The 24586-nt window shown below is 54.8% G+C and overlaps 1 protein-coding gene across 1 annotated transcript; it reads right to left on the bottom strand.

The window, feature by feature from the left end:
• Window position 1: 1 nt before the first annotated feature.
• HCN2 (hyperpolarization activated cyclic nucleotide gated potassium and sodium channel 2) lies at window positions 2–23344 on the bottom strand. The gene is given in 9 exon segments (XM_054575995.1): window positions 2–1366; window positions 3118–3282; window positions 3512–3752; window positions 9622–9768; window positions 10940–11158; window positions 12194–12355; window positions 13134–13557; window positions 22702–23251; window positions 23254–23344. Coding segments are annotated over 9 exon segments (2694 nt in total). The 3' UTR covers window positions 2–671.
• Window positions 23345–24586: the final 1242 nt, after the last annotated feature.

A 24586-nucleotide genomic window follows, 5' to 3' on the forward strand; every position in this document is an offset into this window, starting at 1 on the left:
CAATGCTGTTGTTTATTGCGTGGAATGGGGTTGTGGAAGTTAGTGGGGTGTTGGGGGGGCATGGTGGGAACATTGCTGCCTCGGCTTGTCAGTACATTCATCACAAAGGCGGGGATTCCCCGGCCTCACCCCCACGCCAAGGCGCAGCCAGGACTGCCAGCCCCTGGGTGCCCGGTGCTGGCGGATGCTGCTTGTGCCCACTCCAAGGAGGTCACCGTGGGGTGCGCACGGAGAGGGGCAGGGCCGGTTATTGCGTGAGTGCGATGGGGGCAGCAGGAAGCCGGCAGGCCAAGTATTGCACTTAAACAGACTCCTCATCGGACGGCGGGCCCCCTGTGGGGGTGGGGGCAGGCGGAAGTCCACAGCCATCTCTCGGCCACGGCCACGTGGTGGCTCCCTCCCTGTTTCACAGTTGGGGGAACTGAGGCACCGAGGTGAAGGGAGCCCCCTCGCAGGCTTGCGAGGCCACCGCCAGGGGGGCGGGGGCAATGTGGGTGGGCACAGGGTGATGAGGGGGGACAGCAGGAGCCCGCCTGTCCGACTACAACTACCTATGTCTCCTCTATGGCTTCTGGGGTGGGTGGCCGGGGCAGCGCGCAATGGCATGGCTTTGGTTTGGATGAAGGCCCCGCCCCTGGCCCACCCAGGCCCACGGGGCGGTGCGGCGAGGGTCACAAGTTGGAGGAGAGGCGCGAACGCGCCGAGTCAGGGGGGTCAAGGCCTCCTGTGGCGCTGGGCAAGGCCGAGTCCCTGCGGTCCGGGCTGGGTCCGGCTGCCCTGGTGGCGGGTGTGGGCCCCAGGCGCGGTGTGGAGCTGCTGGCTGGACGCGTGGAGGCTGCAGGGCCAGGGCCAGGAGCGCCATGGGGCAGCGAGGGCTGTGAGGCGGACAGTGGGCGCGAGGCGCGGCTCAAGCGGCGCGCTGGAAGTGCCGGCCCAGCACGGGGTGCAGCTGGAGAGCAGGGTGCACCGCCATAAGGCGAAGTCCGTGGTGCCCGGGGGCTGGCGGGTGCGCCTGGGGGGCTGGCAGCGGGCACATGCCCCGGTGAGGCAGTGGCATTGGGCGCAGGCCCCGGGGGCAGGCGGCGCACGAGGCGTGGTGAGCCGAGTGCTAGTGGCCCTACTAGCGGGCGTGCCACCTGTGGGCAGAAGCTCATGGCCACTGCCTGCTGCAGCGTGGCAATGGCTGAGGTGACCTGCGGCTGGGGTGGTGGCGGGAAGAGGCCAACACGCTGGCCCAGCTCAGCCTGCTGCACCATCTCACGGTCATACTTGACAATCTCCTGGATGATGGCATTCTCCTGGTTGTTGAACACGCCAGAGTTGAGGTCGTGTTGCACCTTGTGCAGCAGGATCGAGTTCTTCTTGCCTGGGAATAGAGGAGGTGTCAGTGCACAGGAGAGCCTCTCCTGTATACAGTTAGCCTGTATCCATTAGGCATACTGCTGCATGTACTGAGTGCCTCCTGCATACAGCAACCAAGTATTGGACACTGCTATATCCAGTAGGCACAGAACACCTGCCTACAGAAAGCAGGTAAGTCACCTACTCTCTACAGCCAGTATACAGACACTGTGTGTATTGCATGCATTCTACATGTAGCCAACAGCCAGTACACATAGTGTCATGTATTGAAAACCTGCTGTATACACAAGTAGGTATAGGCACCTATACTCTACAGCCTGTACATATACAAATGTATATGGAATGCCTCCTGTATACACAAAGAAAGTATTGGGCACTTGTCTACAGCCAGTATGCAAAGCGCACCTATATACCACAGGTAGTACTGAGCACCTCCTGCATACAGCTCTTGTGTACTGAGTGACTCCTGCATATAGCAAGTAGGTATTAGCATCCACAATTTATAGCCTGTATATATACACCTGTGTGTATTGAGTGCCTTCTTTATACAGAGGGCAGGTATCTAGTGTCTGCTGTGTGTGGGAAGCAAAAAATTGAGAATCTCTGTGTATAGCAAGTATGCATGATCTATATATAATAAGGAATCAAGCACCTGTTGTGTATAGCAAGCTCAGAGCACCTCCTGCATACATAAAGCTGGTATGAGACACCTATGTAAACTGCTAGCGTACATGGAGCATTTCCTGTAGCAATCATGTATTGTGCACCTGCAGTATACAGCAACATACCCAGAACACCTGCCTATTTACAGCCAGAGTGCCAAGTACTTAACACACTTACTGTAAGCATGTGTTGAGTACCTGCTGTATATAGCAAATGTGTCTAAGCACCTGTCACAAAAATGTTTACTAGCTACCGTATAGAGCAAATCGTTTAGTGCTTTTTGTGTATAAACATGTACGAGCACTTTCTACATATCAGGAAGTCCTCCCTCTAACCCCTCTCCACCCCGCCCAGTCTTGATTTTCCAGCCATTGTTTTTATGCTCACAAATAGCCGCAAGGGCCACCATCTCCCTGCCTCTTACATCTAGTCATCAAGTCCTGAGGGCTCCACCTGCCAAATATTCTTGAGATTCCTTCCACCTCTCCCTACAACTAAGGCTACTATGTCCTGTCCAGGACAGGCCACCATCTCCCCACTGTATACCCTTGTAGACTATAAATTTGATCAGGTCCTCCCCTGCCTAGAACTGTGTGTGGCTCCCTATGGCTCCAGATTTAAAGTTCCACCACCTCCCCACACAGCCCCAACTAGGTCCTGCATGCCTAGATCCCTGCCTACCTCCCTGATCTCCCTCCTCTCAGCTTCCCTGGATGGCTGGACTCTGGACCTCTTTCTCACCTCATGGTCTTTGCATAATCTGCATCCATGTGCAAAGAACATGCCTCCTTCTCCTGATAACACCTACCAATCCTGGTCTCCACTTAGCATCACCAGGAAGCCCCACCACTACCACATGTCCCCTATGACAAGCTTCCTGAGGGTGGTGCCTGAGGCAGCCTTATGGTCCTGCAGCTGTATACCTCCTGGGAACACCCCACAGTTCTTCCTTGGGAACCAGGGCTGTGTTTAGCCAGGGGAGAAAGCCAGTCAGGTAATCTTGTTTCCTGCGGGACAGCTGGGCCACACCATGTTCCATCTCAGCACAATTTTCCCCATCACCACAGAGGGCTGACAGCCAGGCCCACTCACCAATGCGGTCCAGGCGGTCAATGGCGACAGTCTCGAAGGCCCGCCGCATCATGGGGTACTCCTCCAGCACCTCGTTGAAGTGGTCCACACTCAGCGAGTAGAGGCGGCAGTAGGTGTCAGCCCGCACACTTGCTGTGCGCCGGCCCCGTGTTAGCAGGCAGATCTCTGTGTGGGGCCAAAGAAGGCACCTCAGACACTGCAACATCCATCTGGCCCCATTCATCCTGTGGGTACTCAGCTGCAATGATCACAGTCCAGCCCACACCTCTGCTAGTGTCGCCCTTCTAGCCAGAGGTCCTTCCTGCTGGCACTCCTGTGGCCTCCCTGCCTTCCCCTCCATCCCTAGGAAGGGTCCAACTTTATTGCCTGCTCCCTGGTCCCTGCAGACACTAACCCCCAAAATAGGAGCCATCGGATAGCTTCATCTCCTTGTTGCCTTTGGTGAGCACGCTGACCACACCATGCTGTATGAAGTACATCTTCTTGCCGATGGTACCCTCACGGATGATGTAGTCACCTGGCTGGAAGACCTCAAACTTGAGTTTGGTCAGCATGGCTGTGACAAAGTTGGGGTCAGCATTGGCAAACAGTGGCATTGAGGCCACCAGCTTTCGGCAGTTGAAGTTCACAATCTCCTGTAGGGGCAATAGGCAGGGGTGACATTTGGGAACAGGTTGAGCTCTTGCTTCTGTCTCACCCTACCTTTGGGACTGTTTCATCGCAGACCTTCAATTTCTTTGTCTGTGAAAGGGGTTTAACATTTTAGCCTGAAAGCCATCGGCTTATTTAATGGACAAACATCAGAGGTTTTGCCACCAACGACAGGAGCTAGAAAAGATGTACATTGATTCCTTACTTTTTTAACACTGTATTGGCAGTGCTGGTCAATGCAATTAGACAAGGAAAAGCAACTGCAGACTTAAGAATTAGAAAGGAAAAAGTAAAACTCTGTTGTCTCCTTCAGTGTGACTACCTGGAAAACCCAAAGGAAATCAGTGGAAAACTATACCAGTAGGGGGAAGTTAGTCATATTAGCAGTGATAGAAAAATCAACATAAAAGTGGAGAATATTAAAATGAATGTGGTGGAAGTCAGGCTGACAGTTAACCTTGGTAAAAAAGCTGCTTGATGACTGAAATGTTTGGTGTTTGAGCTGGGTGATGGTTCCACGGGGATTTCATTTTACAGAACATCGAGTGTGTCCCTGTGATACGAGTTTTCTCCATTCTCTGTTCATTTACACATTTCACATGATTTCAATGAAAATCCCACCAGGTTTGCTTTCTAATAAGATAGTCAAGTTCATTTTGGACAAATGAGCAAAAATAGCAGGAAACCCATGGGAAAAAAACAGGGAAGTGGGAAAATCTCTCTAAGATATTAAAAAGACATTGCAAAGCTTCACACACAGAACACACAGGCCAACAGAATACCATAAAAGTCCACAAGCACAGACCCAAGCACAATGGAACTTTAAGGTAAAGGTGACCACCACATCAAGGGACAAAGCCAGACATTTCAGCTCTACAACAGAAGATGACGTGGCATCCCTCCCTCACACCATATTTCAGGATAAATTCTAGAGAGATCAGGATCTAAATGTAAAAAAAGATCTGCAATGGCAATGGCATAGGAGGCTGCTGAACTTGCTTCCTCCCATTCCGAACTCAAGCACAGATCAACATAGACAGTTGCTCTGGGAGACAGCTGAGAGCTGAATGAACAGCTTCCAGAAACGAGAGAGAGACCAAGCAAGACTTTGGAGCCCCAAGAGCCTCTCTGGGAGCTGCAGGAACTCTCCAGGGTCAAAGGGGCTGGTGAGCACCACTGTTCTGGTCCCCTCTACTTAGATATGGCAGTGTGAGCTCTACTCTGGGGCTTCGGCCTGCCTGCAAGGTCAGCACAGTGTGTTTCCAATGTTGTTGCTTGGAGCCTTTTGCTCCCAAAGGGACGATGCAGCATCACACCCCCACCAGGCCTTGCCACCAAGGACCTCACTGGTTTGCTGGGCCAGTGGCCCAGATGCCTTAGGCACTTGTTCCCTAAACCAGTGTCCCTAAACAGCTTGGCACATTCAGCTTACACAGAGTCTGCTTCTATATAAGTATAAGCAAATACAGAAATCAAAAAGGCAAAATCTTTCAAATGAAGAAACAAAATCTCTTAAAAAAAAAAAACAAACCTAAGGAAAAGGAGACAAGTAATTTGCCTGATAATGGATTCAAAGAGGCAGTCATAAGGATGCTCCCCAAATGTAGGTGGAGGGATTTAGGGAGAACTTCAACAATGAGAAAGTATAAGAAACAAAGCAGACTTGAAGAGTACAATACTGAAATGAAAAAACACATGATAAGGACTCAACAGCAGATGAGCTAACAGAAGAATGAATCAGTGACCTGGAAGAAAACTAATGGAAATCAATCAATCAGGACAGCAGAAAGAAAAAGGTTGGTTTGTTTTAAAGTGAGGATAGTTTAAGGAAATTCTGGGGTAACATCAAGCACTCAAACATTCACATTATAGAGATCCCAGAAGAAGAAAGAGAAAGGAACAGAGACTTCAAGAAATAGTGGCTGAAAACTTTCCTAACTTAGGAAACAGACCTCCAGGTCCAGGAGGTACAGAAAATTCCAATCATGATGAATGTAAAGAAACCCATGCCAAGACGTAATTAAAACGGCAAAAATTAAAGAGAGAATTTTGAAGGAGCAAGAAGATAACAGTCAGTTACAAACCTTACAGGCCAGAAGAGAGTAGGAGGACATTTAAAGTGCTGAAAGAAGGAACCTATGGCCTAGAATAATTTACCCAACAAGGTTATCATTCATAATTGAGAGAAAGCATTTCCCTGACAAGCAAAATCTAAAGGAATTCACCACCATTAAACCAACTTTACAAGATAATAAAGGGGTCTTTAAGTAGAAAAAGCCATAACCAGAAATAAAATATGAGAAAGGTGCCCTGGCTGATGTGGCTCAGTGGATTGCTGGCCTGCAAACCAAAAGGTTGCCAGTTCGATTCCCAGTCAGGGCACATGCCTTGGTTGCAGGCAGGTTCCTAGTTGGGGGCTTGCAAGAGACAACCGATTAATGTATCTCTCGCATATTGATGTTTCCCTCTCTTCCTCCCTTCCCCTCTCTCTGAAAATAACATCTTTTTTTAAAAAATAAGGAAAATATATGAAAGGAAAAGAAATCTCACAGGTAAAGCCAAATATTTAACAAATTCAGCAAAATGGACATTTAAAAAGCCACTGTGAAGTTCAAAAGAAAAAGTATCAAACTCCACTTAAACTATAAGTAGCTAGATATACAACATAGAAAGGTCTGCAACATGGTAACAAGTGTGTAGGGGGGAATACAAATATAGTCCTTATAAAATACATTTGAATTTAAGTGCCTATTAGCTTAAGATAGACTATTATAGATGTAGAATGATATACATAAACCTCACGGTAACCACAATAAAAAAATCTACAAAAGATATACAAAGAATTAAGAGAAAGTACTCAAATTGCTATTTAAAAAAAAAAAAAAGCCACAAGAGATCAGGAAATGAAGCAACAAAGAACTATAAAAACAACCAGAAAACAATGAAAAAGCAAAGAGTAGTCAATAGTTTCATTAAATGTAAGTGGAGTAAATGCTTCAATAAAAAGATATAGGGTGGCTGAATGGATTAAAAACAACTACCTTTATGCTACTTACTAGAGGCATTAATTTAAAAGATGCAGACTGAAAGTAAAAGGATGGAAAATATATTCCATGCAAACAGAAATGGAAAGAAACCTGGAGCCTTGGCAGGTGTGGCTCAGCAGATTGAGTGCCAGCCTGTGAACCAAAGGGTCTCTGTTTGATTCCCAGTCAGGGCACACGCCGGGGTTGCAGGCCAGGTCCCCAGTAGGGGGCGCTCGAGAGACAACCACACATTGATGTTTTCCTCTCCCTCCCTCCCTCTAAAAGTAAATAAAAATCTTTAAAATTTAAGAAAAAAACAAAACAAAGTTAAAATACCAGTAGCCATTGGGATAGAAGTTTGTATGTCATGAAAGGGTTGAAGTCCTCCATATGTAAAGACTTTCTGCCAAAAATCCCAAAAGACTGAAAGCTCTATAGAAAAACTAACAAGCATTACGGGTAGTTCACAGAAAGAGAAACACAAATAAAAGAGCCCTTAAGCGCGCAGGAAGATGCTGGCACTGCTCCAAATGAGAAGGGCCCCTGAGCACTGCCTGGAGATGCACCCCAGCTGGGAACAGGCGTCCCTTGAGGAGTTGCTGGGTGTGCCGCAGAGTGCAGGCCCGTAGCCCTCTGCCCCATCAGATGCCAGGTGTCCCTCCTGCAGAGGCAGGAGCGAAACTGCCAAGATAGAGCACCTGGGGCTACATCCACAGGGTCCAGGAAGAGGGGAAGAGGGCTGGCAAGGGGCTTAGTTATTGGCATGCCTTTGTTTTGTATTGAGTTGGCCAAAGAGTTCATTTCATTTTTTCCATATAATAACACATTTTTCACTTTCACTAATAACTTTATTGATCTGGATATTTTGAGTATGTCCGCTGTCTCCTGCATAGTATAACGTTGATTGTTCTCAGTTAGTGTCTAGATATGATTACTATCAACTTCAACTGATCTACCTGACCATGGAGCATCATCCAGTGAGAAATTTCCATCCAGTATGAAACTTTGCAAACCACTTTTGACATGTTCAATCAGTCACAGCACCTTCATACACTGCACAAATCTTTTTTTTCCATTTTAGTTGCATTTTTACCTTTCTTGAAATAATAAAGCATAATATGCCAAAAATGTTGCTTATTTTCTTCCATCTTCAATATTAAAATGGTCACACAAAAATTCACCAATTTTGGTAAGTTTCTTTAAATGCACACTGATATGACAGCTGTCAGAGTACAATCTAACAAAACTGTTTTGAATGAAATTAGAGACAACTAAGCACTATTAGAGCCAGGTTATGAAAAACAAAAACAAAACCCCCCCGAACTTTTTGGCCAACCCAATATTTTAAAAATAAAATGGAAGGATATAGCAGGAGAGAACTGGGTGGAGAAAACAGGATAGAAACTAGAACACTTTTAGAGATAAGTGGTTTTTAAAACTTGACTTTGGAACTGTGTAAACATTTAAATGATTATCTAATAGAGGTTGTCTAGGGCTCAGGAAGCGAGGAGAGGTGAGGGCTCACAGGTATAGGTGTCCCCTCGGGCTGTTGGGAACTCGGATTAGATAGTGATGATGGTTGCATAACTATGAATATACTAAAAACCACTGAATTTTATGCATTTCATGGTCTGCGAGGTATATCCCATAAAAGAATGAATGAATAAAAGTAATGATCAAATACAATTAAACATCCTCTATGACTTTAACCACAGCACGTGTTTCTAGGAGGCAAAGCAGGTGAATGGTTCCCCTGCCACACAGCGTCCCTGGCCCTGAGCACAGGGCCCCTTCCTTCCAGCCCTCATCAGCCCCCCTCCCCGCCCGCATCACCTTTCCTCAGGCTGCATGTCATCTTTCCCTCCTCAGGGCCTTTTCCTGGCTGTACCTTCCACCTGGGACACCCACAGGTTCACGCCACCTCAAGAAGATGTCATCTCACCAGCCCCCTCCTCACTCCCATCCTTCCCAAAGCTTCTCCCTCTGGGCCTCTCTGAGGGCAGAGGGCAGGGCTCACAGGCTTGCTCGGTAACTGCTTGGTGAGTTACGGGTTGAAATCATGTCCACAAAAAAGAAATGCTGAAGTCCTGAACCCCTGGTACCTAGGAATGTGACCTTGTGTTGAAACAATGTCTTTGCAGATGTCATTAGTTAAGATGGAATCATATTGGAATAGGTGGGCCCTAAATGCCATGACTGGTGTCCTTATAAAAAGAGTGCAGACATACACAGGAAGATGGCCAGGCCATGTGAAGACAGAGGCAGAGATCGGGGTAACACATCTTTAAGCCCAGGGACACCAATGACTGCTGGCTACACCGGAAGCTGGAAGAGGCAGGAAGGAGCCTCCTAGGGAACACAGCCCTGTGACACCTTGATCTTGGACGTCTGTCCTCCAGAATGCGAGATACTGAATTCCTGTTGTTCTAAGCTATCCAGTGCATGATCATCTGCCATGGCTGCACGAGGGATCTTGCCCAGTGTCACACAGGCACTGTGAGGGGCAGAGCTGGGATTGATCTGACAACCCGCCCTGGGCTGACCAGCTCGTCTTTCTTTCTTTCTTCTGCCTCCACCCTCTGTCTAACACAGACCCCAAACAGGGCAAGTGGAATCAAGCAGATGGTGCAGGGACTCAGGATGGCTGGGGCATCATGGGGGTGGAGAACACAGAGGCTCACGGAGGGGCATCTGGTGTTGCGTAAAAGTCTAGCTGGAGTTCATGCTTCAGCTGGGCCAGCCCCTCCTCATCTCAGGAACTGGGAGCCCAGTAGCAGGGGTGTCTCAAACCTCACCCAACTCAGAGGGTCCCATGGCCTTGCCTCACCTCCCGCAGGGGGCCGTTGAGCTCTCCCAGGATGCTGTCCTCATCGAACATCTTGCCCTGGTAGCGGTGCTCATAATAGTCATGGATTTTCTGTCGGAAGTCAGCAGGCAACTTGTGGAAGGACATGTACTGCTCCACTTGCTTGTACTGTAAGGGGGCAAGGTGGGAGCAGGTCAGTGGCTGCTCAGGGAACCCCGGCCTCAGCGTGAATGGGGCTCCCAGGTTTAACCACAACCACAACAAACAGCATGCCCAGTTACATCTGAATTTCAGGTCAACGGCAAAAATGTTTAATATAAGTAAATCCTGAGCAATACTTTGGATATGCCTATGCTAACGAAAGTTATTCCTTGTGTCCTGAATTGTATCTGGCAACCTAATCCCTGACAGCTTGACCCCAGGCCCCCAAGATGCTGGACTCCTATCCCAGAGGCCCCCAACTCTGCCTGTGACCCTGTCCCTCCTCCCCTGGGATCCTTCTATAAAGATCCTAAAGGGAATGTGGGCACCAGGCAGGGGTGCCAGGCCCTGCTGTCCCCAGGATGGCACTCCGGGGGTGCCCCAGCCCCACCCGGCCACAGCTGCCCTGAGCTCAGCGGAACCCGTGACGGCGGGTGGGTGGCAGCACCAGCTCATGTTTGGGTGTGAGGCTGTGGCTTCCGGACAGCCGGTGCACCTGGCACTGGGCCCGGCTGACCCGGCTGACCCGACTAGTACTGCTGGGGGTGCTCCCAGCCATCCAGCCAGAGTTAGCCGTCAAATAGCAGCTTAGGACAGGCAGGGGCAGCATGGGGGGTGGGGGAGCCAGCTCACCCTTGGCCCTTATGGAGGGAAATTGGGGCACAGGGGAGACACCAAGGGCAAACTCCAGAAAGGGGTGGCCTATGGGGCCAGCACCCGCTCTCCCTCAGCCCTGTCCGGTCCCCCGGCCCTCGGACTAGCCCTATGGAGGCTCCCCCGATCCTGAGGCCAGGTGCAAGTGGCCAAATACCTTTGCTCCCCCAGAGGCCTCCCCCATGGACCTGGCTGACCGGGATGTCCTGGAGTGACCCTGCTCCTCTTGGACCCTGCTCAGTGCCTTCTTGAGTCAGCCCAGAGACCCCAGTGTGAGTTCACCTCTTAGAGAAGTCCCCCTGCACCCCCATCCCCCAGGGAGCTCCCTGATGACACGGACTGGCACTGCCCTGTTTGGCTGCCCTGGCTCCTGTCCCCCTCCTTGGTGTATGTCCCCTCCAGGCTCCAGACTTCCCTCTAGGGTCCTCACACCCCCGCCCCACCATGTGGAGCTGGGGAAATGGTAGGGTAGGCACCCCCAGACCTTTTCCTGGTACTGGCGCCGCGAGGAGTCCAGGGACTGGATAAGGGCAGTGGCGTGTCCGATGAACATGGCATAGCAGGTCGCTCCCACAATCATACTCAGCATCGTCAGCCAGATGTCAGTCATGCTCTCAGGTGCCTGCCGGCCATACCCGATGCAGAGCATGTGGCTCATGGCCTTGAAGAGCGCGAAGGAGTACAGCTCGCTCCACGAGTGATTCTGCAGGGCCACAGGTGTGCAGGTGGGCAGGTGCTCACAGCTCCAGGGAGCTTCTTCACCCCAAGGGCCCCATCTGCCTGTCCTCCCCCCGGCATCTGAGGTGGTGAACTTCCCATGTCCAGAGGTAACCAAGAGAAACTGAGACTCAGGCAGGTGACATAATGTGTATATGTGTCACGGTGAGTCAGAGGCAGGGCCAGGTCTGGATCTACTTCCCCAATTTTATTCCTGGAGAAACTGAGGATCAGAGGGAACAGAGTCTGGCCCTGGGTACCCAGGAGCCCCCACCCCTTTGCGGCCTCTGATCAGAGTGTCTGTAAGGCCAAGAGGATGTGAAAGTTCCAGGGACCCCGGGGATGGTGAGCTGCGGACACCGGAATCTGATCAGAGGCGCAAAAGGGTGGAGGCATCTAGCAGGGCTAGGAAGATCCCCCCCAACCCAGGCCTCAGTTGACCCTGCTGGGGGAGGGAGGCAGTGGGGCCCCATTCAGGAAACAGGACAGCATGCCCGGGTGTCCGGCCAGACAATGAGCTGCCTCAGCTGGACAGCTGTGCCAGGCGCCACGCGCGCGCCTGAGGATGTTCTCTTTACTGCCTCTAGTCCGTCAACTCCCTCCCCCATCCTCTCCCCTCTTCCCTCCTTTCCCTTCCCCCTCCCCCACCCCACTCCTGCCCAACTCTAAGTGCATCCCACCCCCAACATGCGCCAGAGGAACCCAAGAGAAGTTCTTTTTAATCATCGGCATCTCAGCCAGGTAGCAACTGGTGACTGGGTCTCCACAGACTATCTCTTCTGGCCCATGATACCACGTTCCCATTTATCTTTTGAATAAGTTATGTACATAATAAAGTGTCCTCAATCGGAAAAAAACAGTAAGCAGATGATACCATGTCTGAGTGACAAAAGTTGTTATAGTCCCTTCAATGATCAAGGAGCTGCCTGTTCACGGTCCCAGAGGGGCGCTATCCTAGGACCTGGGTTGGACGCAGCCCAGGTGGGCGTGGGCTGGGCGTGGCACAGGGCGGGGCGCTCACCACCATGCCGTTGATCGACACCCAGCAGTTGCGAGGGAAGTCCTGCAGCATGGGCACCAGGAACTGCAGGCAGCCGTCCCAGTGGCACAGCAGCAGCATCATGCTGATGAGGTTGCAGATGCGCATGACCGCACTCGCCAGGTCGTAGGTCATGTGGAAAATCTGGGGCGTGGCGGGCGCGTGAGGTAAAAGGGGGGCCCGCCCCCTCCAGCGGGACCCAAATGCCCTCCCAGCTTCCCCACTCCCCAGAGGACCTGCCACCTTTCTGGTTAATGAAATGTCCTGAAGGAGAACACGTGACCCCTGTCCAGATTGGTGCTCCGGATAACCCTCACTCCCGTCTCCCAGGACCGCTGTCCCTTCCTACAACCTTGTCCCCGCTTGCTTCCCCCCTTGGCGCCGTGTCGCTGCACTGGAAACTGAGGGTGACATCGCTCGGCATGGGCAGTCCGGGCCGGGGTGGTCCTGACTCGAGGGACAGGGGCATGAATTCACTTTCCTGAGCCTCAGTTTCCCCACGCCAATGGAGCTGTGGATTCCTCCTCTTACAGGGTAGAATGAAGGAAAGTGGCGCGATGTATCAAGGGTCCATGCTGTGTTCTCCGTGAGCACAGCTCGCGGCTCCGCCCCGAACAGGTCCCCGCGACCTTGCCAGCCCGTGCCCCTACACCATGCCCAGGTTCTATTCCCTATGATACGGGCCCTTCGCTGCAGCCTTTGCGACCCCACCCCGAGCCCCCTCAGGACCCCTCTCCTGTGCCAGTAACGCCGCCTGCCTTAGCCTTGTGGCCCTGTCCCTGGAACTTCAAAACCCCACCTTGGGTCTCCCATCATGCCCCGCCCGGTTGGCCCTGTTATCCTCACAGCCCCGCCCCTGCAGCCATGGTCCCGCCCACAGTGCCCTCAGGCCCCGCCCCTGCAGCCCCTTTGGCACGCTCACCTCTTCCCACTGGTGAATGTAGCGGATGAGACGCGACAGGCGCAGCAGCCGTAGCAGGCTGAGGATCTTGGTGAAGCGCACGATGCGCAGAGCTCGTGCTGTCTTGTAGACCTCGGAGTCGATGCCTTTCTCCACGATGAGGAAGATATAGTCCACGGGGATGGAGGACACGAAGTCCACCACGAACCATGTGCGCAGGTATTTTTTCTTGATCTTCTCGGGGTCCAAGATGATCTCCGTGTTGTCCTCGATCACAATGCCCGTGCGGAAGTTCAGCACCAGGTCCATGAGGAAGAACGTGTCCGATACCACGTTAAACACAATCCACGGGGCCGTGGTCTCGTCCTTGAAGAAGGTGATGCCCACCGGGATGATGATGAGGTTTCCCACCATGAAAAGCAGCATGGTGAAGTCCCAGTAGAACCTGGGGGGAGGCGTGGGCATCAGCCCCAGAGCCCTCGCCTGTGCTGCAGGCTCTGCCAGGAGTGCCATCCCCACTGTTCACATGAGCCCAGATCTCTCCTCCCGCAAATCAGTCCGAGACTTGGGCCCCAGGTCCTGACTACTGTGAAGTCTGCCTCCAGGAAGTCCTCCCACCCACCTCCAGACAGAACGCCACAGCCTGCTGGGCTCCCCAGCCCGGGCCCTCCCGCTGACCCAGTTCTAATCTTCCCTTCATAAAGACGTTCCAGGCCACGCAGAACCTGAGAAGTAGCTCTAAATGTTTCCCTTGACCAAAAAGACCCAATGTGCCTGGCACAAGTATGGAGTCCAAGCGGCAAGAAAGGAGGAGACAAGCACAGAGGAGCCAGGGCGGTGGGGAGTGGGGAAGTTAAAGCGAGGAGCATGGGTGGCAGGTTCAGTGGGGACGCCAGGGACTGGCGAGTGCAGGGCAGGAGCTGGACATGGCAGCTTCACATCTGGGGGTGCAGGGCACCAACTCCATCCTGAGCAGCTGGGCGCCCGTGTGAAGTGCTGGCTGTATTTCCATTTCAGGAAGCACCCTTGTGGGTCACAGACAGGGAGGCAGCAGGGACGCCAGCCCAGCAGGGAGAAAGAGGCAAAGGCCGGGTGGGGTCAGAGTGCAGGGCTGAGACTGTGGGAGTAACCTGAGCCACAGGAAGGACATTTAATGTGATAAACATGCTTACAAAAGTAATGACAGGTTCCTTCCCCTCCCAAATACAAGACCCCAAAGTCAATTCCTAAATTCCACCTGGTGAGTGATCTCAGAAAAAGGCCTTTCCATTTAAAGAATAGCTATTGATGGCCAGGCATGGTGTTCTGAATAAAGTATCTTTCAGGACATACAGATACGGCAAAAGGCCACATGGAAAAATTGCAACCCCGCAAAAATCAAGAAAATGTGAATCAAAACCACTCTGAGAGAGAAATGTCAGTTCCTCAAAAATTAAACTGAGTCACCATTTGATGCAGCAATTCCACTCTTAGGTGTGCACCCAGAGGACTGAGCAGGGACTCAGACAGGTGCTGGCGCTCCCGTATTCACAGCATCCTGATTTATGCGTAACACCCAAGAGGTGGAAACAACCCAAAGTCCGTCGGGGAATGAATGTGGTCTGTCTATGCACTGGAATGTCACTCAGCCATGACAAGGAGTGAAGCGCGGATACTTCCTACAACATGGATGGGCCTTGAGCACATGGTGCTCAGAGAGAGAAGCCAGACAGAAAAGACCACATAGTGTGTGATCCCAATTACGTGAAATGCCCAGAACAGGCACATCCACAGACGTAGGAAGTGGGTTCATGGTCGCCAGGGGCTGACGAGTTTCTGTCTGGAAAATGAAAATGTTCTGGACAGGGATGGGGTGATGGGCGCACACCACATGGTGACTGTACCTAATGTCATTCAATTGTACACTCTTCAAGAGTAAATGCTGAAGTTTATGTCATATATATGTGTGTTACCATTATAAAAGAGATAACCCTGAAGCCTGGGCGTCTCAGTGATAAGCAGATGCCCTAGGTCAGGCTTCTGAGCCCACACCCACTGTCTAGATTCAGGCAACTGGTGGTCTCAAATTTTAAACAGAGAAAATTATTTGGTTTTGTCTTTACGGTTGAGGAAAGAGCACCCACCCCCAGATCACGTCAGCCCTCTCAGGTGTCTCGAGGTCTTCCAGCCCCAGGCCGCTGTGTGCCAGGCTCTCCTCTAGGACTAGTGTCCTCCCCCTCGTGGTGGGGGGCCCCATGCCCGCTCAGGGGAGGTTCCATCACATGTAGGTGGGACATTCCCCAGGAGGACCCACAGAGCCTGCAACTCCCTGGGCTCCTCCCGCATGGACAAAAGGAGAGACTGAGGTTCCCAGTGGCTAGGGGGACTTGCCAAAACTAGCACACATAAATAAACGGCTGTGAGCCCCAGCACTGGTTTGGCTGCATTAAGCTCCCTATTCTGGTAGCCATTGTAAATTGGCTCCATTCTGATGGCACAGTGCGAGCTATTAACACCATGCCTGCCGGCCGGCATTCCACTCCAGGAAATTGATCCCAAGGAAACTGTCCAAGAGGAAGAGAAAAAAATTAAAAAGTTATTTACACCAACATATTCACAATCGCTCGGCCTGCGAGAGCCAAAGGCTGGAAGGAACCCAACATCTAATACTGTGGTGGCAGCAGCCAGACCTGGCTGACACCCACTTCTCCTGCCTGCTGGCAGGTGTGGCTTTGGGCAAGTCCTTCCAGCCCTTAGGAAGCTCAGTCTCTATCCATCCAGGAGGAGCTGGGGAATGGCAGCCTTTGAAAGTCCTCCGGGGCACTGTCCCGCCCACAGTGATGGAACCTTCTCTAAGTGGACATGGGAACTCTGGCCATGATGGGGAGGGGACTGGTCCTATGGGAGAGCCCTGGACAAACCTGGCTGGGGTGGGGACGAAGACCGTGAGAGAACTAAAAGGGCTGACTGACTTGATCCGGGGGTGGATCTTCAGCGCAAAATCAAATGACAGCTAGAAATTCCAAGCTGTCGTTTGCCTGAATCTAGACAAGGTGCGGAGCTCAGGCCCCCCTCCTGGGGCATCCACTCATCCTTGAGACCCCAGGGCCCAGAAGCCAGTGGAACTGAGGGGCCCCACCTGGCTGCTGCCTCCAGTCTCCACTCCCAATACCCAGAGCATTCGCTACAGAGCTCCTAATCCTCCCCTCCTGGAATGAGCCCTGCTCCCCCAATTTTGGGGCACACATGCTGGTACACAGCAAGCAAGAAAGAGTAACTGAGAACGCCAGGGGCCTAGAAACTACCTCAGTGGCCATGGAGCATGACGGCATCCTTTTCTCCCCCCTTTTTATTGAATGTGTTAGAGTGACACTGGTTGACAAAATTATGCAGGTTTCAGGTGCACGGTTCTACAGCACACCATCTGCTCATCGTATTGTGTGTTCACCACCCAAGTCAAGCCTCCTTCCATCCTCATTTATCCACCCTATACCCTCCTCCTCCTCCTCCTCCTCCTCTCCCCCCTCCCCGGCAATCCCCATGCCGTTGTCCAAATCCATGAGTGTTCACTCTTTTTTCCCCTCAATCCCTCCGCACACACCCCCTGCAACAAGGGCATCCTTGACAGGCGACTTAACAGACATTCTCTCCTTTTATTCTTGGGGTAGGAGTGGGGACAGGCACCGAACTTCCCCACTGACAGATCAGAGAGGTAGCTCGGCCAGGAAGCTGGGGCAAGGAACTGGGACCCAGGCGTGCCACGCCAGGGCCTGCCCCCTGTCTACTGTCCCACTGCCTGGGAACCCCTCCTGCAGGCCCTGAGCCCCAGCCCCACCACATGCTGTGTGCTCTCTTTCCATCCCGGGTGATGCCCCCTGGGCTTATGAAGCATTGGAGCAGAGGGCAGGGGACCAAGGAGGGGGCGACGGGCAGGAGGAGCCAATGCCACGCACAGGGCATCTCTCCTGCTCCAAGTGGGATGCCCCCGAATGGGCCTGGGCCCTCGACCCTTATCTTCTCCAGCCAACCTAGTCCCCCCAAGGGAAACCAGGTAGAGGAACTGGGTGGAGGGGAGAGGAATCCAGGGTATCTGCCCCAGCACTCCTACTTTTTCCTGCCCTTGCCCATCCCCTAGGGCTGTGTGGCATGGGGCTAATCATTCTCCTTCTCTGAGCCCTGGTGCCTCATCGCCCAATCCCAGCAGGCCCCCCGGGATCACCAGGACACAGGATTCCTGGGACCCCGTCAGGCAGCCAACAGGGGCTGGCACATGGTCAGCCCTCAACTACTCAGCGCCTTCAATGACTACAATTACATCCTGTGTTCTAAAAGCTTCCCTAACAAGTAACAGTGGGGCCCTCACCCGACCCAGACCCTGGCTGCTCCGTCCAGGAGGGTAGTGGGTAGACTGGCCAGTTCACACCTTGTTCCTGGAGAGAGAAAAGCAGGCCAAGAAAGATTCAGGAACATGGACAGGGTCTCCCAGGGAGTGGAGGACTCAGCAGCAATGACCCCTGGCCCCCCGGCCCAGGCTTCTCAGCTGCGGTTCCCTGTGGATGGGAGAGAGCCTGGAACCCTCTCCCAGGTACACCCACACAAGCTGGTGGCCTCAGTGGGGCCCTGGTGGCTGCCACCACCAGGAGTTCAGCCTCCTCCAGCAGCTGCCCAGCTGTCCTCTTGGCTCAGGCAGAGGAACCAAGGCACAAAAAGTGTTAAGTGACAGGACCCCGGCGGCCAGACTTCCCAGCAAGAGCTCAGCTGAAGCCTCACAGCTGCTGGTTGGGGACATGGTGAACAAGGCAGTTGGCTCCCTCCTGCCAGCATGTGAGAATCCAGAACCCAGAGTTACAAATCTGGCAAATCTGAGGGATTAGGGGCCAGGCCGGTGATTAAGGGTAAGCAGGGGACAGAGGATTAGGGGCCTGAGCGCTCGGCTATAGAGTTACAGAGAGACAAGTGTCAGGGATTAGGAAAGGGAGAGTCCCTTTGGGGAAGATGCTGGATCTCCAGTTTATCCCATGACAGGGCAGTGACCAGACAGACCTGCCCTCCCTCAGAGTCCCCAGTCCAGGTGGGGGGAGACAGGTGTTCCACACAAACAGGTAAGTGACAGCGATGCTTCAGAGGTGCCACTTCAGCCAGAGGGGTTAGGGAGGGCTTCTTAAAGCCTGTGGCACTTGAATGGACAGTGGAGAAGGAATCCCTTGGTGAAATATGGGAGGCATTGCACCCCGGCAGAGGGAGCAGCAAGTGCAAAGGTCCTGTGGCTGCAATGGCGTTTCCCATTCAAGGCTGGCTGGGTTGCCTGGGGCTGGAGCAGAGGGAATAAGGGAGGTGAGAGGGGCTGATGGGAGGGGGCAGGAGCCCAGCTCTGCAGGGCCTTGTGTGGCCAGGGGAGGTTTTATGTAAGGAGGAAGTAGGGACACACATGTACCTTGAGGTGCCCTGCTGGCAGCCAGGTTAGGAAGTGGGCAGAGAGCAGCATCCAGGCAGGAGATTGGGTGACTTTTGCTGGTTGGATTTGGGGTGGATATGCTAATGGGGGAAAGTGTGGCAGGTTCTGACCTGAGCCAGTGAGTGGCTGAGGAAGGGACCCCCACCCTGAGAGCATCCCCCTGGGGAGGCTTGGGGATTTGAGATCTTTAAAAAAGAGAATTCAGGGACCAGAGATGTGAAATTCTAGCAAGAGGCCCCTGGAGTGAGGAGAGAGGCTTTGGCCAACCCCAGCCCTGACCCCTTCATAAGGACCACGGAGTTCACTTCCTCTCAGCTTGGTGGGGAGTGGGGTGTCCCGGGCCTCACCTGTAAACACACCTGGGAAATGGGTTTTTCCACTGACTCCACTCCGAGTGCATTCATGATGGGTCTGGAGCCAGGGAGGCCTCCCTAGATAATGTGGGGTTTATTTCTGTGAGCTCATGTAGGGATTTGCAGGGAGCCCCCTATCCTGATCTCTCACTGATCCTCTGGACCATGTGGGCCAGGGAATAAGGGGCCTCTAGTCCTGTAGGGTTCTTCAACCCGGCCTCCTCCACTACCATAGTCTGGGGGACCCCAGAGGAGGTGACGCAGAACCAGGTCAGCAGCCATAGGTCCCGGCTTTGTAGAAACTTCTCCGAGGGCCAGGAAAGGGACCAACTCATCTCTTTCCTCTCATGCCAGGCCCTCCAGCAGTAGACAGTTCAGAAACACTGATGTGAAATGGAGCAGCAGCAGCAGAAGCAGGAAAGACTCAAGTCAGACCTCAGAGGCACTTACACTTAAGAATGGGATGAAAGGCAGCTAAGAAGCCACTTGCCCAAACTCCTTCTAGGGAGATGAGGACTCTGCCTCCAGGCCAGAGCCTCCCTAGACCTGCTCAGCACCCAAGTGTGCCCCTCAGTGGGTTCAGAGATGTCCTGGGCACCCACTGTGACAGGGACCTCTCCAGACCCTAATGTCCATGGCAGGGGGGCTGAGGAGAAAGTAGGCAACACCAGTGAAAAGGCAACTTCTGAGCGTCTGAACAGCAGACACAAAACAGGTGGGAAACAGCGGGGTGCACATGCTGAATGGGATTCTGGGGGGAGCAGCATCCCAGCTGAGACCTTACTGTGGAGGGAGATGAAAATCAGAAGCACTGGGGTGAGGACACATGTGGCAGGGGGACCAGCTTGTACAAAGGCTGTCACTCCACAGGAAGGAGAGGAGAAAGGTGCGAGATTCGAGACCTGGGGAGATGCTGGCATGGCCATGAAAGCCAGGCACCCAGTTCCCCTCATACCCCCACATCACATTTGGGAAAACTGAGCACGGAGTTCCAGAGAAGGCTCAGGGTCAGTGATAGGCAACACGGGGGCTTGCAGCAGGCACCCTCCACAGGAAGGTCTTAGGTGGGATGCCTCCCGCCTGCAGAACTCTGCAAATGCCCTCCTTGCTGGATGCTCCACTGCCGCCCTTGCAGAACAAGGCACAGCCAGGGCTGATCCAGTGCACCGCACAGTAGCTGTCCCGTTCACGATGGCAGGCGAACGCCAGGCCAGTGTGCAGGGGTGGGCTCCACTGGCAAGCCGTGAAGCCATCGCTCAAGGAAGTGGAGATTCTGTGGCTCTAGGTGGGGACGCTGGGGGCTGGGCAGGAGCCCCCACCTCACCACCCTGCTTTCCCCTTGAATGGGAACAGCCTGTGGGCTCGGACACCATGGGGACGGTATCTGCACCATTGCTGTTTGAGGACACAAGGAAGCAAAAGTGGAAAAGTGGATCCAGGAAGTCCCCTCCCCACTTTTCTGTGAATGGTGTTTATAAAACACACGCATGTAAACTTAGAGAGAACTCATGGTGCACCTTCAGGTGCCCCCAATATCTTGAACAATCCCCAAAATGCCTTTTCTTCCCATGTCTCCTTGGCCTGTATGGGATGTGGCCAGACTGCCCAGGCGTGAATGTCTGATGTGCCCCTGACTAGCTGTGTGTGTTTGGGCAAGTGACTTTACCTCTCTGTGCCCCACCATTCTCATGCGTACAATGCAAGGAGCTGTAGCACCCACCTCACAGCTGACATGAGGATTGAATCAATATTTGCAAGGTGCTCCCGCGGCACCTGGCCCAGGGAGTGCTCAGGAAGCATTGCTTTGATCACGTGCTTGAGGTCTGTCTCCATAGTGAATCAGAAGGGTCTAGACAGTGGCACAGTTCCCAAAGTGTGGGGCCTGTAGAGGTCCTGCTGTACCCCAGCTTGGTAATAGCCTTAGTTTTTCAATTTGACTGGGACTCCCCTAGTCCCAACTAGAGGCCACCCCCCAGCTTGCTCATCCCATTTTACAATTTATCTGACCAGCGCAGACCTCATGTCCTGCCCGGGATCCCACAGGCAGCTGTGCTCAAGGGGCACAGGAGGGGAGACCCACTTGCTCCTCCCAGCACTGCTCAGCCACGCCCCACTCTACCCCGGCTGCAAGGAAGAGGAAGCTTAGGGCCACCCACGTGCTGGAGGGAATAGAGGGATGGTTGCTTTCTGCAGCCATCTCCCCTGACCACCGTATCTGTCCCTGGTGCACCTTCCCAGCCAGCTGGCACTAGCTCCCTGTTTGACAGGCTGGATCAGGACTCTCCACAGCCAAGACCCAGGCTCTCCAGCCTGTACCATGTACACAGGCATGCTGAACCCCCGTGGAGGTCGGGACCATTCAGATGCATCCCATCCTGGGTGCGCCTCAGTGCTCCCGCTCCTACTTCGGCCTCTCTCAAAACTCAAGTCACTGATCAAAGCTGTATTCACCTCCCAGGGAAGATCTGAGAGGTGAGGAGTTGAAATCCCGGACTTTTTTCCAGCCTTGTCTCGGACTTGTGTACCCCCGAGCCTCATTTTCTCCAGCTGTCAAGTGGAGACCCCGGACAAGGCGGCGGAAGATGGGTGGGTGGGGCGGGCAGGGGTCGGAGAGCCTCGGCGCGGTGAGATCTAGCGGGCTCGGGGCTGCGGGTGGGGTGCTGTCCGTGGTGCTGAAATCGCGCCCTCCCTGAGACACGGGGCCCAGCGGCTTGGAAGAGACTCGCATTGGAAGAGACACCGCTCACGTACACAAAACCTCACACACATCGTGCACACAACTCACAAACACTTCCCACCTGTGTACATCCTCCCGGGCACACGCGCACATTCCCCATCTTCCTCTAACACATATCTGTGACCCACCACGTAGACACACCCCTAGAACCCCGCTCCTGCCCATTACTCCTCCCACGCCCCCAGGACCCCCGCCCCCTGCAGTCACATGTTCGTGATCACACACACGATATGCAGTGATATGCACCGTCCACACTCGCAGGCCACAGAGCGCACTCCCAGGGACAAGGGGGGCAATAATACAGGTCTTGTTGGGTGGCCCTAAGCTTCCTCTTGTCTGCAGAGGAGTAGTGTGGTTACGGTGGTGACCCTACGCTCGGCCTCATTCTGAGCCTTTCCACGCATCAATCAACCGGCTTAATTCCTATCAATATCTACACACCCACTGACACATGTGCACACCACCCAGCAGTTGGGACTGATGAGGCTCAGAGAAGACACAGCCCGCCCGGGGACCCCGGGATGCTAAGCACTCCCTCCTCGCGCAATACCCAGACCCGGGGAAGGGACGCGCCTCCCTGTGGTGTGGAGCGCAGGTGGAAATCGTGGAAGCGGGCCGTGTCTGCTTAACCCTTTCTCCGCCAGCCTTTCCAGGGTGCGTCCTTCCCGGGCGCACTTCCTTCCTCCTTCCTTCCGTTCCGCCGCCTCCCCGGCACCCACGTTCCCCTCTATTTGTCCTCTCCGTCCCTCCGCGCTCAGACCCTGGTCTTGCGGTCCGTGACGTGCGCCCTCCCGACAGGGCGGGGGATGTCTGGGTGCGTGGGAGGGGGAGCGCCAGGGTTACGGCAGGAGTCTGCGCGAGCCTCCCAGTGCCCCTCCAAGGGCGGAGCCTCGCGCGCCCAGGTCATTCCAGGCGGTTCCCGGACGCGCCCGAGGTCACCCAGGGGCCCCGAGGTCACCTGCGGGGCGTGCTGCCCGGCCCTCCCCGAGGCACTCCAAGGACGGTCCCCGCGCAACGGCTGGCTATGACCCTTCCGCGCCGGCCCGTCCCTCCCGGTGGCAGTACCTGAAGTCGCTGTACGGGTGGATGATCCAGGCCCCGGCCGACTTGACGCGCTCCTGCTCCCGCTCCACGGCCTTCTGGCTGCCGAACATCCGCAGCGAGAACTTGTTGACGCCCGGCTGCAGGAGCGCGCCGAACTGGCGCTGCATGAAGCTGGCCTGGCTGCCGCGAGGCTCCCCCGCCGGGCCCGCCTCCTCGCTGCACGCCTCGTCCGCCGGGCCCGGCCCTGGGGCCGGGCCCGACGCGGGCCCCGCGGCTGCCCCGCGGCATGAGAACGACACCTTGGGCCCCCGCGCCGGGCCCTCGGGCCCCGCGGGGCTGCACTGCGGCTCGCCGCGCCCGCACTCGCCGTTGGGGCTGCCCTTGGCCGTGCTCGCCGCGCCCGGAGTGCCCGGACGCCCGCACGAACTGTCGCGGCTGCGGAGCCGGGCCCGAGGGCCGCCTTCGTCCGCCACCTCCGGGGGCGCCGCCTCAGTACGGGGAGGCTGTTGGAGGGGCGCGGGCCCAGGGCCAGGAGGGGGCGCGGGCGGCGGCGGCGGCGCCGGCTGCTGCTGGGGGGCGCGGGCGGCAGCGGCGGCGGCGGCCCCGGAGTGGGGGTCGCGCCCGGGCTCTCCCCGGGCCGCCCGCCGCCCCCGCGCGCGTCCATGGTGAGGAGGCGCCGGGCAGTGCGGAGCGGAGCCGCCGCCGCCGCCGCCGGCCGGAGCCCGAGGGAGGCGGGGGAGGCGGAGGCGGGGCGGGGCGGAGCCGCGTGGGGCGGAGCCTGGTTCGCAGGGGCTGGGCAGGGGCGGCAGTCCCGCCTCTGCCTGCGCCCGCTGCGCGGCTCGCCGAGGCTCCGCGATCGGGAAACTGAGGCCCCGGGGTCGGGGACAGCCCAAGGTCACGCGGCCCGAGACCTGAGAGATCCGCTTAGGCCTCTTTCCAGAAGTGGCAGCTAAGACCCGCGAAACGGAAGGACGCGCCCAAGGTCACCGAGCTCAGTCGCGAGGCCGGAGCCTTTGCGGGCGACCTTGACTTGACAAGGGGCCTTGGGTTCGCCTCCGTCCAGTGCTCCCGGCGGAGCAGTAACCGTCGCTGGTGAGACGCAGAGAAGGGGGGCGTTCCCGTACCAGCCTCTTTCCTTTCTACGGATTTGAGGATTTCCATAATAAAAGACTTTAAGGCCACAGAGGCCCTTGGTTTGTTCACTTTAGGGCCCTGGACAAAGCCCTCGAGTGAGAATGTGTTATGTAGGGAGTGGCAAAGTAGGGTTAATGCCGCCCGTCCCACAGTCACCCCTTCCACCCACTTCCTGCATCTGAGGAAACTTAGGCTAATAGGAAGAGCTGCCTAAGGGTGTTGACGACCCACACTCTCAAATCGTGCCCTAAACCACAGTGGGGCCTGGGGTCTCCTGTAAAGCTGCTGGGCTTTAAATTCGGGGAATGTCTGGGGTCCCAGGGGGGTTCCAGAGCCTGCTATCCCTTCCCACCAGATACCCTACCATGCTGCCCAACTTCTCTGCCCCGGCCAGTCCCCCAGCCCCTCTGCCCCAACTCTGAGAAAACACCTGAGGTTCTGTTTCTGGGGCTGGAGCCAGGTTGGTGTTAGATGACATGGGGCACAGGCCCAGGACTTTGTGCCCATCCTCCCTACCCACTTCACCCCTCATCTGAACCAGAGAGTGGGGAGGCGTGTCCTGAGAGAAGCGTGATAGAGAGAGATAGAGACGGGCATAAAGGAGAGAAAGGGAGAAGAGAAAAGGAGGGTCCCAAGGAGTGGAACATCCCAGCCTAGGACGCAGGAGCCCTGGCCTCCTGGGACCCTCCAACCTTCATGGCACTTTTCAGCCTGATGTCATATTGGGTGCCTCCACCTATCAGCATGTCCAGGCCATGAGGATGGAGATGTG

This window comes from Pteronotus mesoamericanus, unplaced genomic scaffold (genome assembly GCF_021234165.1).
Source record: "Pteronotus mesoamericanus isolate MK-2021 breed Mesoamerican mustached bat unplaced genomic scaffold, CSHL_Meso_final contig_32, whole genome shotgun sequence".
Lineage (NCBI taxonomy): Eukaryota > Metazoa > Chordata > Mammalia > Chiroptera > Mormoopidae > Pteronotus > Pteronotus mesoamericanus.